The following is a 19,064-nucleotide window of genomic DNA, read 5'->3' on the forward strand; positions in this document are numbered from 1 at the left end:
TCATTGATATTTAAGAATTTATAGTTTTTATTTTAATTTTTTTTTAAACAAACACCACGTTTCATGGCAAATCCAACTACAGTATAATTGTAATAATTGTAAATTTAAATTAATAATAATGGCCAAGATTTTTCACATTTTTTTATTCTCAATATCAGATTCATGATAGAATAGAATAGAAGCGTAGAAGCCATTACCGTTACAGAAGCAGCAGCAGCAGCAACAACAATGGCGGCCTCTACACAGGCTACCGAGTTAAGACCATATTGCCCCTTGTGCTGCCGTCTCTCACGTCCCTTCCATCTCTCCCTTTCCTCACGCTCTTCTCTCCTTTCCCTAACTCCCCACAGGTTTACCTTTTTCTTCACTCTCTTTTAGTTTGGTTATTGAATGTGTTTTATGTTTGTTAAATTGGTCCATGAAATTACTCAATGTTTGGTTCTGCGGTGAAAAAATTTGATTTTGAATGAATTGATTATGTAATATTGATTCCGCTTAAAAGTGAGTTGAATGTAAAACTATCTATGTTTGAATAACTTAATGCAAATTTGAGTTTAACAGTCAATTTCAATTTCAATTTCAATGTAAAAATCATGTTTAAACTAAAAAGTTACAAATTCTAGCTTTAAGTAGAATCAATTATACTTTAGAAGAACCAAACATACACGACATACATTGGGATGTTTTTGAAGTTTCAAATTTCAATACACCTCTAGAATTGCAAAATCATTCCAGAGTTAAATCTAGTAGTCTACACCTCTAGAATTGATTTTGACCCTTTCCAAAAGTTAAACCAAACATACTTTGGGATGTTTTTGAAAGTTTCAATACACTAAAGGATTATATTGACTTGCTTCACACTTTTATGAACAAAAGACTGTTTGTTGTTTATTATTGTTATATTATATTTTATATCTTTAGTACATGAACTTGACGGAGGGGTTGACTTGTTGGTGAAGGCTTGAGACATGAGAGTGTGCTTCTCTAAGGTCTCAGCTTCGAATTCCACTTGTGCTAACAATTTTTGTGTTATGTTGGTCCATACATAGTTTTGCTGTGTCTTCCATTGGGTCCTTAGCTAGTGAATAGTGAGCCGGATTAGACGGTCCTAGGGCTGGATACTGAGTTTTCGAAAACTATTTTTAGTATATGTGAAAGCCTGGATATTATTGCCACCTAATGATATGCTATTGTTTTTCATTGAATTGACACCTTTGTTTTCATTGTATGATGTGAACTGAAGAAGAAAAATCAAGGCAATTCAGATTGGTGTCAATGGCCTTCGAAATAGTGTTATGCGTAGTAATTGTGTTAGAGCAGATTTATGGTGTTCAAAGTTGAAATCTGTAGGGTTAAGTAAATATGACGCTCAGACTCGATATAAACAGAATGTTCCATACAAGAATCCAGTTTGTGATACATTTATGAAGTTTTCGAATTTATCAACTAGCATGGTGGAGGAAATGACAGAAGAGGAAGAGCTGAGTTCTTCGCGTTCTTATGAAACGCATGTTAGAAAAGTGGGTGTAGCTCCTTGTAATCCTGAACTTTCCACAACTGCTGATAGCATGTTGGTGGAAATGACAAAAGAGGAAGAGAGGAGTTATTCGCATTCCTATGAAACACAAGTTAGAAAAGTGGGTGTGGCTCTTTATAATCCTGATCTTTCCACAACTGCTACTGAAAAGAAATTGTCGGGTGGTGATAAAAGAGGATGGGCTATGGCAAAAAATAAGTTAGCTGAAGATAGGAAGGAAATGAACAACGCAAACAAACTTGAGACGAAAACTGATGGCTCTCAAGTATCTAATAAATTAACTTCCGTTAGTCGGATACAAGGTTTTTCTATGGAGGGAGTTAGCAATATTGTACGGCAGAACCATGGTGAACATGTCCAATCTTCGGTTAAATATTCCGTAGTAGAAAATTCAAAGACGTTAAATGATTCTGTAACTGTAGTCCATCAGTTTAATGAATCTGCATCGGAGACCAGTCAAGAGGAAATTCCTAGAGTTAATGTTGACGAGGTTTTGGAGGAAACTACAAAGGATTCAACTGATGCAACATTTGCTAAAAAGGAACGTTGTGCTGACCAGTTAAAACTTCATGACAGACTCTGTCGTATCTATGAAGATGTTTTGGTGGTTGATAATATTCCTCTTGCAGAAGAGGTTGTTAAGATGCTCACAGTAAAGTACCGGCATCTTATTTATGCATGTGATACCGAGGTATAATTATTTTGACTGTTTTCACATGTGTTATGTATGGATTTTCCATGATCACTACTGTGCATAGCTAAATTTTTTCCTCACACTCTCCTGTATGCCAACATATGTTATATGCTGATTTCATTCTATTCAAAGGTAGCCAAGATAGATGTCAAACAAGAAACGCCTGTAGATCACGGGGAGATAACTTGCTTCAGCATTTATGGCGGTCCAAAAGCTGATTTTGGTGGTGGAAAATCTTGTATCTGGGTAGATGTTCTTGATGGTGGAGGCAAAGAGATTTTAGAAAAATTTGCTGATTTTTTCAGCAACCCTTCCATCAAGAAGGTGAGCTTTTCTTTCTTCTATCCTATCGCTCACCTCAAAATGCAGTGCCTCTTGTGCCGTACTTCTACGATTTCTGCTGTATGAATGCTATGACTCTGGATTACATATAATATTTTAAGTAGCCAAATTACTGGTGCATTTTGTAGGTATGGCATAATTATAGCTTTGATTGTCATGTTATAGAGAACTACGGATTCAAAGTTTCTGGTTTTCATGCTGATACAATGCACATGGCACGGTTATGGGATTCTTCAAGACAACTAAATGGGGGCTATTCTCTTGAAAAACTATCAGGTGACAAAAAGGTCATGTCAAGGGCTCAGATGAACCATGAAAAGGATTTGATCGGGAAGGTGTCAATGAAAACTATATTTAGTAAGAAAAAAGTGAAAAAAGATGGAACCGAAGGTAAAGCGATTATCATCACTGCTGTTGAAGATCTACAGAGAGATGAGCGTATACCTTGGATATGTTATTCTGCTTTAGATGCTAAAAGCACTTTGAATCTGTATGAGAGCCTTAAAAGCTATCTTTCAGACATGCCGTGGAAATTTGATGGTGTACCAGTTTCTGGGAAAACCATGTATGATTTCTACAATGAATATTGGCGCCCATTTGGGGAGATTCTAGTCCAAATGGAAGCTGAGGGAATGCTAGTTGATCGGTCATATCTTGCAGGCATAGAAAAGGTTGCCAAAGTAGAGCAAGAAATAGCTGAAGATAGATTCCGGAAATGGGCGTGTAGGTATTGTCCTGATGCCAAGTATATGAATATCGGAAGCGAAATACAGCTGCGCCAGCTGCTTTTTGGTGGTACCGTGAACAGGTGCACACTTTTTTTTAATACTCGTAGTCGTATGTTAGGACCTATTTATCAAGCAAACAGTCAAATTATTGTAATTTTAATACATATTTGGATATGTTTTATGAAATGCTCTTTTTATGACAAAGTAGCTGAAAGATATTGATGGAAGCAATTCACACATACCCACTTGTCTTGTTCAAATTGCAGAAAAAACTCAGCTCTATCACTTCCAACTGAACGAATATTCAAAGTTCCCAATGTTGATGGAGTAATTGAAGAAGGCAAGAAGGCTCCTAAAAAATTCTGCGACATGAAGGTGAAGAGCCTAGGTTATAACTTGAAGACCGAGATGTACACAGCAAGTGGTTGGCCATCAATTAGTGGTGATGCTTTAAAGGTTCTGGCTGGAAACATTTCTTCTGATTTTGACTTCACCGATGAGGTTTATAACTTGGATCTTGACGATGAACATGGAAATCCTTCTCAAAAACATATTGAGGTTCCAACAGGTGATAATTCTGCATATGGAACAGCTTTTGCTGCTTTTCCAACAGAGAAAGAAGGGAGAGAAGCTTGCCATGCCATTGCTTCCTTATGTGAAGTCAGTTCAATCAAATCTTTGATTTCAAACTTCATTCTACCCCTGCAGGTATATTTTTAATTGTACATGTTTTTGGTCTATTTCGCTATGAATTTTTGCTTCCATGTTCCATTACTCATGTAATAAAGTTTGATCTAGTATATATATTTTTTTTCTTTTTTAACTCTGAAGTTCTTTATACCATGCTCTACGTCAACTTCTTAGTTTCTTTATTTCAGGGACATAATATATCAGGAAAGGATAACCGTGTTCATTGCTCCTTAAATATCAACACGGAGACCGGACGCTTGTCAGCTAGAAGACCAAATCTGCAGGTATTCTAATTTGTTTTATATACAAGAACTTTTTAAGATTTTGATTAGGATATTTCCTTTTAATGGTGGTAGTTGTGAACCTGAAATTTGTTAAGAACTATTAATTTGTTTTTGAATAGAATCAACCTGCTTTGGAAAAAGACCGATACAAAATACGTCAAGCATTCATCGCTGCACCAGGGAATTCTCTTATAGTTGCTGATTATGGACAGGTTAGTAGTTCATATTGTGTATCTATTTGGAATATTCTCTAGAAATTTTAATCGGTTAACGGTGTTATGTATTGTTGCAGCTGGAACTTAGGATTCTCGCACATCTTGCCAACTGTAGGAGCATGATGGATGCTTTTAAAGCCGGTGGAGATTTCCATTCAAGGACTGCTATGAATATGTACCCATATATTCGTGAAGCAGTTGAGAAAAAGGAAGTGCTTCTCGAGTGGGATCCTCAGCCTGGTGAAGATAAACCTCCAGTTCCTCTATTGAAGGTATAGAGGCAGAATTTATCGCTTTAGCATTACAGACACCTTTTCCATAATTTTTTCGTAACTCTTTGTGTTTCCCCCCTTCCATTTTAGGATGCGTTTGGTTCTGAAAGAAGAAAAGCTAAAATGCTGAACTTCTCAATTGCATATGGGAAGACTCCAGTGGGGCTATCTAAGGATTGGAGGGTACACTGAGTTCTATTACGTATTATGAGAGATTTATAATGCTGAGGAGTGTCCATGATTTATTATTTCATTGTCGAGAAAAATTCACATGTTTTTTTCTTTCTTTTTTTCAGGTTTCTGTGAAAGAAGCTAAGAAAACAGTTGACCTTTGGTACAATGACAGAAAAGAAGTTTTGCAATGGCAAGAGGAGCGTAAAAAAGAAGCTCGTAAGTTTCATTGTGTCTACACATTGCTAGGGCGAGCCCGGAAATTCCCTTTGATGGCCCAAGCTAATACCTATCAGAAAGGTCACATTGAGCGTGCTGCTATTAATACTCCAGTGCAGGTCCGTAATTCTTTCGAATAACACAATAATTTGTCCCCTTCCCTATCAGACTATCACTATACTCTTGAGTTTGAGAATCACATTATGGTTAATCTAACATAGAAAACAACGAATAGTGAAATAAAGTTTTCAAAACTCACTTATAAAGGTTACAATAGCACATTCATACATACAGATTTTTCTCAAAGGATTTCTGATTTGTAAAATGCAACAGGGTAGTGCTGCTGATGTTGCCATGTGTGCCATGATACAAATTTCAAATAATAAAAAGTTGAAGGAGCTTGGATGGAGGTTACTTCTACAGGTAATATCATCACTCCCTAATTTCTTTTTCAACTTTCTCGCTCACTTTTATTGGTATTTATAAGCTGTGTATCAATTGAAAGATAATAGTTGGCCATACAACCACCAATATTGTTTGATAGGCTATAGCACTATAGTTTAGTAAAATTTGAACAAATCACGATTGTTTGCAATATGCTATTTAGTGCAAATATTGTCCAATAGTATTGGCAACTGTTGCACAGAATTTGAACAAACTTTTATTTTTCACTTTCCACAATCTGCAATTGACAGCATTGACAACCATATGCATGGCCAAGATTGGTTTTACTTTCATGTATATTGTAATCTTTTCACAAAGTATTTGAATATGGCAAAGCAGGTTCACGATGAAGTCATATTGGAAGGACCAACAGAGTCGGCTGAGATTGCGAAATCCATAGTTGTCGAGTGCATGTCGAAACCTTTTTATGGCAAGAATATTCTTAAAGTTGATCTCTCTGTTGATGCCAAATGTGCTCAAAATTGGTACTCAGCAAAATAGGTATAATAACTAGATGACTGTTTATAGAGGTTTTGGTTCCACTGATGTTTTGGTAATATTAAAGCATACCACTCTAGCTTGGGAGGAAGCAAAAGGCGAAAACCGGTGGCTTCGACTTTTTACTGATTTAGGTGGCATGGTTTTTTCATGCATTGCATCATGTACCAGTATGGTCTTTTTGTTTGATGCAATTGCAAAGTATATATAAATATGAGCCCTGTTGAAAACTTTGCAGCACTCTGCTTAGTAATTAGTGAAATTATTGAGGTTAGTTTTCAGTATGAAATATGAATCTCAGGAAGTACTTCTGATATTTTGTGGTAGTGTTTTTGGAAGAGTTTATTTAAACTCATTTAATTATACATAAGCACTGTTATTTAAACTCATTTAAATATAAAATGTAAAATTTCTAATAATTTTTAGTGACACAGTCATCCTTTGAGAAGGACCTGTAGAAAGTGAGTATTTGTCTGCATTCATATTGTCACCGACTCACTGCCGTGGCTGCTTTCTAGCCAAACTAGTATGATCAGCCTCATTTTCTGACTTATTTGGAGAATCTAAACTTATCACAAATGTTCACACCAACTCATTTACCATTTAATTAAATTTTAATTTCAAATTCAATTCATTTCGATTCAATTTGGACATTATTTTTAATAGTTCTTATAATTACTCTAGTTATATGATAAAACATTTTTCCTAAAGTCAATACACATAAAAAAAAATCTTCTAAGTCTTAGTCTTAAGTCACCAACAAGAAATAATATTGATTTTGTCCATTAAATAAATAAGTCTTTCTTTGTTGTTGAACTATTAAAAGAATTATTTAAAGTTTAAATTTTGGTAAAATTAAGCTATTTTTTTTTTTTTTGTAAATAATTTAATGGTTGAAATTTCTTTTCTTTTTTTTTCGATTGGCAATTAAATATATTTGCACAACTATCAAAATAAATTAATTTTAGTGTAAAATAAAGTTTACTTTTGATTCATTATATTATAAAAAATTATATTATATCGCTTATAAAAAAAAATCATATTATTATTTTCAATAGATCACATTTAATTATACAAATAAATCTAAAAATAATTATAATAAAATTAAATGTTTAAATTATGTGACAATTATGAATTACTATTTACAATGTAATCATCTTTAATCCTCTTTAATTTGCATTAAAGTAATCACAAAAATCAAATACACTAAAGTACTACTATTAGTAGCATTCCAATCATACTAATCTTGATGAATATGAATTGATTTTTTGGTAGTGAATATTTGGTAGAAAAAAATTATTAAACGATTTTCCTTCTAACTACTATGAATGATATGAATGATATGAGAGTGAAAGTCAAATCAATGAAATTGAATCCATCCACACTCTCATAATTTTAAAAAACTCATTATGTTTATAACATCTGACGTTAGGTGTTGAAAAATAGGTCATTATTAATTACATTTAATATAAGTATATGTGATTATCTGAATGATTGATTGATATTCTCAACTGACATTTTTAACTAGTTAGAAGACAATTGGCATAGAGAGATGATTCGCCCCTTAATTAGGAGGTGTATGCAAACGAAAGGAGGAATTCAACTCATTAATAAGGTCACTTTGAGTTGAGGAACTCACCCTAAGCTGAAAAATTTATCTCTCATTAATAAGGTTGTCTTCAGTTGAGAGACTCGTCCCAGGCCGAGGGTCTCGCCTCCTAAAACAAAAGGGTCAAATCTCATGCCTCTGAAAGGGATCCGAAATAAGTCTTAAAAACACCCCGCCCTTTAAAAACTATCATGTTTAAGGGATTATGTAATATTATATTTGTGAGGGTCCCAAACAAGGGTGACTTCAACTCCCAACCTAGATTGTTGTCGATCGGCGCCTGTCACACATAACATGAGGGTCCGCCCTTGGGACATATGACGTTTATAGTACCATCATATATCGTTAATTATATTAGAAGAAGTCACACCACGACTCCTTCGAAAAATATATAGTCAACAATCTCTCCTAGTCATGGAGGATCGACTATTACCTCTAAGGGTTTCCTAAATCCTATGCCCAAAAGACTTTTATATACACTTCTTCCCAAACAAGAGAAAGACAGATATTAATCCACATGCTTATATCTAAGCACCATATTGAGATACAAAGTCTCTCACCTCACATGAATAAATCCTTTAAAACCACCATGAAACCATGTACATAGCTTCTTGCCGCCGTGGACAACTTCTAACCATAAAAATTATTATAAATCTACTAAAGGCATCTGAGTACCTCTGTCCTTGTAGGGGTAACTGTTGGATTTACAGAGCAAAAACAACAAGTTCAACAGTAACGAAATCACAAAGTAAATTAAGAAAAATAACTGATCTGGATCCTAAATTAGATTCACTATCCTTGAGAGTTTTATTCATGTATTATCCTGAACACTCCCCAGATTAAACACCTTCTGGTTGCAGTAACCAGGAACTTAAGAACCAGCGAGAATCTCAAATATATATTGCCCAGGAACAAAGAAGGGAGGAGGAGAAGATAATTTTCTGGTCTATTGTTTCATGAGAAATAAACCAACTATTTATACGACAAAATTAGTGAATAACAAGATAAAGGAAGGAAATAAATGATGAGCGACAAAGTTTAATAACTTGGGCGGAAACACAACAAACCATACTAATTTAGTCAAAGTAGACGGTGCAAGGTTTAATAACTTGGGGGCAGCAAAACAAACCATATTGATTTAACACTAAACTTCCACTGATGGAAGTTGTTCTTTAAAAGGTTGTAGTAGTGTTATGGTTTGATTTTGCACTAACTTCCACAGGTGAAAATTGTTCTTAAAAAAGGTTGCAGTGGTGTTTTGGTCTGATTTTGCACTAACTTTCACCGGTGGAGGATGAACTTTAAAATACACTAATTTTTCAAAATAATAACATGCACACTTTGTACTTTTTGATAAGAGTAGTGTTATTTAGTATGAATCAATTTGAAGAAGAAATGTAAGAATGAGTATGTGTAACTATTTTAGTGGTAAATTTTAAATTAATTTTAAATTTAACTTCTTTTTTAATACGGATTATGGGGGTTGTGATGATAATGGATGGTTGAGATCTATTCTTGCATTTCTTGTTTTTCCACTTTCTTACTAATTAGCATTTTCCTTTTGATAAATACACAAATAACTTTAAAAATAATTACAATAAAATTAAAATGTTTTAAATGATATGACAATTATGAATTACTATTAATAATATAATCTAATCATTCTTTAATTTGTATTAAAGTAATCACAAAAATCAAATACACTATCCACTACTATTAGTAGCATTCCACTCATACTAATCTTGATGATTATGAATTAATTTCTTGATAGTGAATATTAGGTGTGAACAATTATTAAACTATTTTCCTTCCTACTACAATGAATGATATGAGAGTAAAAGTCAAATCAATGAAACTGGATCCATCCACACTCTCTAAAACAAGACATACACAAACTCAACACAAAAACTAATTTCCCAAACTTTCATTTTCACTTCAATTTCATTCACATGATTTAAGGGGGAAAAATTGGGGAATTTTTTTTTTGTTCCTATGCTGGGTCTGTTCAAATCTGCAATTTCCATGACCATGTTGTGAGTAAGAAAATACCCAAAATTTATTTTTTATATTTTCTGTTTGGATCTAAAATGTGTTCCATTTTTGTTTTCTATGAATGTAAAGGGCAATTCTGTTGAATTCAAAGTTCATTCCTTTTTTGTTGTTATTGTTCAATTCAAGCTAAGTTATCACTGTTTTGATTTTGGAATTTTGTATATGCTTTCTTAAATTGTCAAATTTGGTGGATTCTGCTAATGTGGGTAGTGTTTTGGATTTGATTCTGATTCATGTTACTTGTATTGATTTTGTGGTCAATTTGTGTGTTTTGCTGAGATATATCATGATTGCATTGATTGAATTTCAAGATTTGTTTTTCCTTTTTGAACCCTAATTTGGTCTTTCTTGAGAAAAATGGTTTCTTTGTTTTGTTTCCATTAAATTTTTGAAGCTAATTAGGGATTACTATTTTGGACTATTTTCTCTTGCTAACTTGTGCCTTTAGGTTATCTAGAACTATAAAACTTTGCATTGAAAAAAACAATTCTAAATTTTTGAGGAATCGAATACACGAATTCTAAAAGAGTATCTCTATATTTGATTCATTGGATGCGTTGGGTATGTCTCATAGTTTACTTAATTAGGGGGCAAGTCGCTTGCATTGACGAGTATTTAAGCACAAGTTATAATCTGTAAACGCTAAGCTTGAATAATAGGAAGATATTGCAGATACTTTGCAGCAGACATAGGCCCTATTGAAATTGCAAAATCAAATCGCATGTGTTATTTGTTTGCATTTTTCATATCTGTTTTTTTTTTTAACTAAGGTTGCTATTCTAACCGGGTGACACTAATGTGCAACAGATAATTGAATAAATCAGCAAGGAATATCTATCTCAAAGACTAAAATATTTGGATTATTAATTGGAGATAATAGGATCATAGGAACATGGCTCAGACGCTCGAAGGTATGAAGGGCAAAGGAGGATCGATCAAGTTAGGGACGATCGGAACAATTAGTTCCTTAATGACAAGAGAATTGGATCAAATCTCTTCCAAACCACAAAAACAGAAGGTATCTTCAAGAACTAAACCTAGAACACTTCACGTTTCTGTTCCGTGTAGTAGTAGTAGTAATACTGGTACAAGTGCAAACCCTAAAAGACTACAACCAAGAAAATCATCAGATGAAGCCAGTGGCAGTGGCAGTGGAAGCAGTAAAAATACAAATTATAGAACAAAAGCTAATAGTAGTAGTACTAGTAGGAATACTCATAGAATACCAATGTTAGATTCTGCCGATCATTTTTCAGTGGACAGAACTCCAATCAGACAGAAAAAAAATGATAAAAAGAAACCTAACATTGTTGAAGTCGTCGATATCAAATGTGGGAATGCAGAAAAAACTTGGGCTACTCCTTTAGCGACTCGTCTCAAGAAGCTCGGTTTCTCAAAGCTCTCTGAGAGCATTATCTAAAACTGAAACTTTTTCGTGTCAGACCTCAGGTTTCTGTAACCAAAAACCGAGGTCCCGTTTGGCCTACCGCCGTCAGATACATCCACCATAGAGCACATACTAGGTAGAAGCTTGCTACTTACTCGCTTTTTCTTTGTACTTTCAACTGTGGACACAATTGTGCTCCTAGGATTTGTGCTGTGAGAGGAACCTACATTTGTGAATTGAGACTTGTTGTTCCTCTGTGACCTGTCTTGGGAATTTGATTCGATCCGGCTGAAGTAGTCGATTTCCTGCATTATGAGTGACGCGACCGTGCCTCGGGTGCCTATTTCCACTGGAGGAAACTCAGCGCTCTCTTTTATTGCGTCATTTGCGACCATGCTTTCTTTGGTTGGTGCCGAGGAAAGAGGTAAACCTTCTGTTACAAGAAGTGCTGCTTCTGGTTTTGTGCTAGTGGGGGAAATGCAGATACTTTGAGTAATTTTTTTCTTCATCTTATATTGTATATCTAAAATGCATGGCATAAAGTTTGTAAAATTGGGAGATTGGTGTATGACTTTATGGTCACTACATTCATGTGCTTGTAGTTAAAACAATCTGATTTCTAACTACTAAACTACCCTTTTTAACTACTTTTTAAGTGACATCATATTCCTAGCTACATGCTAGCTCATAATTTGGAACCACTTGTCAGCGGAGCCAGAAATTTTAGGGAGCTTGGGCAAAAATTTTATACTTTTATTTTTACTAATCTTACACTCTGTTTCTATTAATTTTGTCTAAAAATTTTATCTTTGATTTTGTCCAAAAATTTCACACCTTATTTTTACTAATTTTGCCCTTAATTTTGTCTAAAAATTACTAATTTTTCCCATGATGTTATCTAAAAATTGACTATTAGGTGGGGAGTATACAACAAAAGGAGGGATTGAGCCCGGACGCATGTTCGGATTCGCTGGGCTGTAGCTCCGCCCCTGCTTGTCAGTATGAAACATTGTTTTAAAAACTGAAATGAACGGCCGATTCAACCGGTTAACCAGAGAACTAGTTAGTCCTCCGATTGACGGGTTGAACTGAACCGGTTTTTAGGATATATGTTGTGTGAAGTGGTTGTGATTGGATTCATGTGAAAGATGAAATAGGAAAATCTCTATGATTGTCTTTTTAAGTAGGTTTGGTGTCTTATTAGGCATGTATTAGTATGCTAAGTTGCTAATTAGGTAAAGAAGGTATTAATTATAGGAGTGGTTTTCAGGTTTAGGGAAGTGTGTGAAAGATAGAACATCATTTACGAAATCTATATTTATCAATGAGTTGAACTGTAATTCTGAAATTAGACAAAAATCAAAATGCATGACACTCGGGAGCATTTGTTGTTTTGTATTTGTATCCTTTAAACTATTTTGTCAATCACAAGTTGTATAATTATCTTCTAAGAGACTATTTGACCAAACTAATTTTTATTCTAATTTTAAATTAAATAAAAAAAATTTAATTGTAAATATAGAAAACGTTAAATTTTGTGTTTAAAGAAATCGTAAATATCATGACTACAACGTTTTTTATCACTCATAAGTTATAAATTATTAATCTTTAATTATAAATTAATAGCGATTAATTTATCAGTTATCAGCTATTTTTTTTTATCAAATAGAGTATAAATAATATCAACCTACGGATTTAAATAAAATCAGGATCTTTAAAATTTGATGCTAGAATTGATCCTCGAATTAGATTAATTGATCTATTAGATCAAATACTAGTGGTGAAAATAATTGTTTAAATTTAAATTGTATTTCTTTTGAAAAGTGAGTTGTGGATGCTAATGTCAAATTATACAAAATGTTTTTTAAACTAAATATACAAAAAAGAATTTCAAATTAAAAAAAAGTATACAAAAAGTTTAATTGAAAAATCCTCAGTTTATTAAAATTTCATTTTTTTTTAATGCAAGTGCCAGAAACTAATTATCTTACATAACCAACCATTAATGCCATAGTGTGGAACAGTTGGTAGATAATTGGATGTCTTCAAGATGAGGCAGAATCTTTAAATATATGTTTATAGTGGGGTAATCTCACTTATTGATATGTCATAATAATTTCTATATTAAATCTGTACTATTTGATGAGAGATCAATCTCTCAATTTTTTTTTTTTTTGACAAAAACAAACTTAACGACTTTCATTCATCAAACAAAGTTCAATACAAGGAGGTAGCATATTAAAGAAACTACGCCTAGTCTAAGAATTGGCCGCCTTAGCTAACAAATGGGCAACCGAATTCGTTTGGCGCTTAATGAACTTTACCTCAAAGTTCAGAAATAAATGTAACAAATGCTGAATAGACTTAATGATAAAACTAAATTCAGAAGAGCCGACATATTTATCTTTAAGAGAATTGACGACCGTTTGGCTATCACTTTCAAAGATAACATGCGAAAATTGGGATGAGATGGCATGATGAATTGCTTCCTTCAACGCCGTGGCCTCGGCTTCTAGAACAGAAAAAAGACCCGTATCCCAAGCAACACCTGCTCTGATGAATCTCCCAAGATGATCTTTAAAGCACCACCCTCTGTTAGTAGTACCACAAACATTATTATAACCTGCATCAACATTGCATTTCACCTGATTTATCAAAGGCGGAATCCAAGTCATATAACTATTAATAGAATCACCTATTGTATGTTCCTCTCTGGATAGGAACCAATCGTACCAGTTGTGGTAGGCTTGTAACCCAACTCTAATAGCATCTTCTCGAGTATCTTGCCAAACCACATTATTACGACTCCTCCAAAGGACCTCAAGCATAACTGCAAATCTACCCGCCTCCCTACGATCCTCCCGGCCACAGACATCAAAAATCAAAGACTTAGAATCTTGGAAGGAATGTAAACGGGGGTCGATTAAAGAAGACAAACCTGCTGCCCGCCAACTATAAGAAGTAGAAACACACCCGAAGAAAACATGCCAATCATCTTCAACTTCTAAATCGCACCACGGACACAGAGATGAACAATTAACATGATGTTGTTGCAACTTAGAACGAGTCGGGAGACAACCCCTACAGATTCTTCATAACAAAAGTTTAGCTCTAGGAAGCGCAGAGATGTTCCACAAACTCTTCCAATTGCCCTCAACAACCTGAAGCCTAGTACCGCTTTGCATTCCTTTCCAAAGATTGTACCCCGATTTCACACTATACTCTCCATTCTTCTCCTCTTGCCAAACCAATCTATCTTCCACAACATCCTCCACCAAAGGAACTTTAAGAATGGATTCAGCCTCCACATGATCAAAAAGAGAGTACACCTTACCAACATCCCATTGTTTGACGTTGGGTAACAAAAGATCTTTAACAAACATCTCATACACTTCTTGATTTTGTGGGCCTCCAACCCACCACCTTCCTTTCTCGCGCACCCACGGATCCGTCATAACCTTAATTTTATTCCCTTCGCCTATACTCCACCTACTACCACTCTTAAGAACATCCTTAGCTTTGAACAAACTTCGCCAAACAAAACTCGGATTATGACCAAGATTAGAATCAAAAAAGAGGAGCGAGGAAAATACCTTGCTTTAAAGAATTAATTTATATTTTTTAATTAAAAAATAGTTAAATTTAAGGTTCATTAAAGGTTATAAAATAGGTTTTTGACATGCTGGCACTGCAAGAATACTGTCTCCAAAAGGTGGCCTCAACTTAATTTCTCTGCAAGAGTGGAACAAAGCGTGTGTTGCAAAGAACTTATGGAACTTATCGGACAAAGGGGATATCTTGTGGATTCGTTGGGTCTATTGTTATTATACAAAAGGTGAGAATATCATGAATATGCAAATTAAGAAGTCTAGTTCTTGGATTATGAAAAGTATGATGAAAGTCAGAGAAAGTCAGCAATCTTCCTGATTGGATTAACATGAGTCAAGGGGATCAAATTTCACACGAGAAAAATCTACTTTACCTTATTAAGAGATACTCAGCCTATTAACTGGAAATGTCTAATGTTCAATAACTTAGCTCGTCCAAAGGCAATCCATACCCTATGGATGGCGTGCCACAAGAGCCTAACAACTAAAGAGCGGCTAACTCGGTTTGGTATGCTCGATAATTATGAATGTTGTTTTTAGGTCCCTCATAACCCCGGTGGGTGGGAGCAGGAACTGGATTGGTTTATTAAAACATACAAACAAAAAGGATCTAAGAAGCTGATTGTTCAATGTGCCTTCACTGAATCTTTACACAAATGTTGGAAATACAGGAATGTAATTAGTTTCAGGAGGAGAGTGGAGCAAAGAATTATTGAAAATAAAATCAAGGATGCAGTCGTTTATTGGTGTTGGATGAAGCCCAAGATTAGAAGCCTTTTAGGATGTCTTCTCCTGCCTTAGGTTTGGCTACTGAGAAGTGTTGTTTTCAGGTCATCTAGATGTGTTGGATCTATAGATCACATGGTGTGTAACGTTTTTTTGAATATTTGCAATAAAGTTATAATTTTGATTTTAAAAAAAAAAAGAACATTGTCTCCACCGACGTGTTTAGTGACGTAAAAAATCTATGAAAAAAATATTGAGTTGTAACATGATTATCACGTCGTTACTTGTAAAAATTAATAAAAAAACTAAAATAACAATTAAAACATAGTTTCAGTCAGATTTAAAAAAAGTGGCGTGGAAAACACGTTAGTTCTGCAAATTTGGGGGAAGTTTTAAAATTTTAAAATTTAAGTTGTGACGTGAAAGTTTTGAGTTTAATTGCATTTAAACTATTATACACACAAATTAAATTATAATGGTAAGGTTTCTTCTATAACTTTCTAATATATGTGTTAATTGAAAAAACTTGAAATTTAAGAACAATTATATTATATCAAGAATTATTGTTGTCAATACATTAACTCACATGTCTTTTTAAAAACAAATGTTGATTTTAAGAAAATGAAGGATTTGATTAGTCTATAAGCATGACAAATTTATGATATAACTATTAAGAACTCGGTAATATAAGAGTCTATATATGATCTAATAGTGAGAAAGTTAGGTGTTTATGTACTATGATGTTTTATGTAGTGTAATTGTTATAATTATTTGTCTTGTATAAATTATTAATTAGGTTCTTTTATTATTTTATTTTTAAATAGGATTAGGATGATATGTGTTATTTATTTATTTATTTATTTTGATAGATTTTTTTATTGTGCTTGAGTCTATTTCTTTATGTTTTTTTATAATAGGTCTTTATTAATTTTAATTTTGAGTTTTTTGAACTTTAAAACATGTTAAAGTTCTATTATGCATTGATTAAAAATATTGTTTGTCCGTCTCTTTAGTGATGATTAAATTTTTTTATATTATATAATAAATAAAATTGTAAATAAAAAAGTTGGTGGCGTCAACCCTGCCAACTCAACTCACTAGTAATGTGGTGGACTTGACTTTCGAGCTCAGACATTTAAGTTGATTTGTCCTGCCTTGTCCCGCTTTTAGACGGAATTAAACTGGGTAGTCCACCCACTTTGCTACCCTAATTTATTTTTTCAGTATTTTTAAAAGATATTTTTTATAACATTATATATTTTCTTGTTTAAAAATTATTAAAAATTTTAAAAGATAATTAAACAATTTTTAAAATAGAAAGGACTAAAACTGAATACATAAAAAATTTGTAGGGACAAAAATATGTCATTTTTTTAACATGGACTAAAAATAAAATTTAAAATATTTATAAGGATAAAAAACATATTTAACTCAATATAGTATAATTAAATAAAGAGCTTAAAGGTAGTGTACTGTCAGTATAAAATTCTTTACACAGTCAGTGCATCACAACCCTTGAAAATAAATACTTTAAAAATTATTTTAAAAAAAGTCAAACATTAATAAAAGTTAACGGTTTGGATTTCACTGACAGTGTAAAATTGCTTTACACTGTCAGTGTATTTCCATTAAATCCTTAAATAAAAATGAAGTGGAGATAGGTTAAAAATTAAATATAATATAATTAAATAAAAAGAAAATGAACAAAAAGAAAGTCGAGAGGTTATGTGATTGCATAATTAAATATAATATAATCAAATAAAAATAAATAGAAAAAGATAAAATTTTGGTGAAAAATTTAGTAAAAGAAGTTCTAAAATTATAATTTAGTATGGTAGCATTACTATAGTTAACATGTCTAACCTAGAAAAATGAATATTTGTTATATTATGTTTTGAATATTATAAATTTATGTATGACTTTGTCTGCTCCATAATTTAAAATTTTTGGGTAGTTATAAACTATCAATAAATTTATTTCTTATAAACTAATTTATTAGGTATTTATTATTTATTATTAAATAGGGTTAAATATCTAATTAGTTTTTAAGTTATGTATATTTATTTTCTAATCCTATCTTTATTTTTTTTGTAATAAATTATGAAAGACGTTTTTTCGTATACATTTTTGTTAAATATTATACTCATGAAAGACATTTTCTTTGTTTATTTTTAACATACCCTTACTAATTAAGAGAAAGATGGGGATAAAAAGGAAAGAAAATGTAGGGGGGAAATTTACCAATTTATTCCTTCTCTTTATTTATTTATTTTAGTGTTGAATGTGTGAATTTATTGGTGCCTTCTTTACTAGCCAAAAGAGATAGAACAAGTTGAAGTAGCATATGATTCTCACTCTCTTCAAAACGCCACTAATGGGGACCCCTTATCATGGTTTTTGATTTGGAGTTACTCACGGGTAATTCATTTAATTGTGTACTTATAACTTCTTGGCCGTCCATTTCACATCACAATCACAAATTGGGAAAATAACTTGATTAACTAATAAAAATCAAAGCTAAGTAGTTCCCTTTTTCATTCACAAATAGGACCAATTTCTTGCTATTTTATGCATATTGTGACTTTTAAAAGATATAGAGTACTTAATTCGGAAGTTTTAGTCAAATATGAATAGATTATGACATCTTTTGGAACTTTAAATGGAAAACAAAGTTGCTTAAATATTAGCTATATGACAATAACTTTTTGCATGCGTTGATTGCTTTTGTAAGTGGATAATATTACTTGAGTTAAAACCTTGAGCGAAAGAAAATATATTTTGAGATAGATAAAAATCAAAACATTAGAAAATAGTAAAAAGTTAATGAAAGACGTTCGGAGCTGTGGTGGTGGCGTTCCGATGAAGTCTGGTTTGGCGGCGGTGGAAGCAAAGGTTCGACAATTTGTGTTGACGGCGCGAGTCAGATAGTGGTGGAGGGTTAGGTGGTGGTCGGGTCTTGCAGTAGTTCGGGTACATCAAGCATCGAGTTCATTTCAATCAATTTGCATGTATCGGAATTGGTTGTTTTAGCTCGCGAATTTGTTAGTAAATGAAATATGTTTTAGACTGTTAAGGATCCGTTGAGTTTTATCACTTATAAATATGTATTTTTATAATTTTTTTTTTATTTTCACATCCTTCGGAATATAGACTGAAAGATAGAGGGAGGATGTAACAATCCAAATGGAAAAGTTAGAGAAGCAATGGTAAATTTTTTTGGAGTTTTAGAAAATGTTTTGAGATATCTAATGGGAATTGAGAAATATTTTTAAATATTTGGAAAGATTAAGATACACTTGAGTAAAAAATATGATTGTTCTTGGGAACTTGAGCGATTATTTTCTCGTAACTCATTTATAATTTGGATAAGCAAATTTTTTTGTGTACTTGTTTTTATCTTTCTCTTACTTGCAGTGGATTTGCTTACACTGTTTGGAAGATTATTGTGTTCCTTAATGCTAATTAAAGAAGCGATTAAAGTCTGATGTTGATAACATGCTTTCGATGAGGACAGCTTATTAGAGTTTGTTTTTTATGATAACAATTTGAAAGAAAATTTGGTTCAACAACTTCTACAACCTAAGACTA

At 32.9% G+C, this 19,064-nt stretch overlaps 3 protein-coding genes across 4 annotated transcripts; 2 read left to right on the forward strand and 1 right to left on the reverse strand.

Annotated features, from left to right (window-relative positions):
- The first annotated feature begins 138 nt into the window (after window positions 1-138).
- Window positions 139-6,513, forward strand: LOC131615827 (DNA polymerase I A, chloroplastic/mitochondrial-like). Of its 2 annotated transcripts, none has more exons than XM_058886988.1 (12): window positions 139-350; window positions 1,244-2,228; window positions 2,364-2,555; window positions 2,702-3,381; window positions 3,568-4,009; window positions 4,180-4,275; window positions 4,395-4,487; window positions 4,568-4,762; window positions 4,853-4,945; window positions 5,059-5,271; window positions 5,486-5,575; window positions 5,936-6,513. In XM_058886988.1, the coding sequence occupies exons 1-12, from the start codon at window positions 229-231 to the stop codon at window positions 6,095-6,097; spliced, it is 3,363 nt and encodes a 1,120-aa protein (XP_058742971.1). In that variant the 5' UTR covers window positions 139-228; the 3' UTR covers window positions 6,098-6,513. The 2 variants fall into 2 exon arrangements, with proteins under 2 accessions (XP_058742971.1, XP_058742972.1); XM_058886989.1 differs by having other exon boundaries at window positions 1,247-2,228.
- A 4,134-nt stretch (window positions 6,514-10,647) lies between these two features.
- On the forward strand, window positions 10,648-11,175 carry LOC131615829 (uncharacterized). The gene has a single exon (XM_058886990.1). The coding sequence runs from the start codon at window positions 10,648-10,650 to the stop codon at window positions 11,173-11,175; it is 528 nt and encodes a 175-aa protein (XP_058742973.1).
- On the reverse strand, window positions 10,788-11,681 carry LOC131615830 (uncharacterized). The gene has a single exon (XM_058886991.1). It carries the CDS (start codon window positions 11,679-11,681, stop codon window positions 11,172-11,174), a length of 510 nt encoding a protein of 169 aa, XP_058742974.1. The 3' UTR covers window positions 10,788-11,171.
- Window positions 11,682-19,064: the final 7,383 nt, after the last annotated feature.

This window comes from Vicia villosa, linkage group LG7 (assembly GCF_029867415.1).
Source record: "Vicia villosa cultivar HV-30 ecotype Madison, WI linkage group LG7, Vvil1.0, whole genome shotgun sequence".
Classification (NCBI taxonomy): Eukaryota; Viridiplantae; Streptophyta; class Magnoliopsida; order Fabales; family Fabaceae; genus Vicia; species Vicia villosa.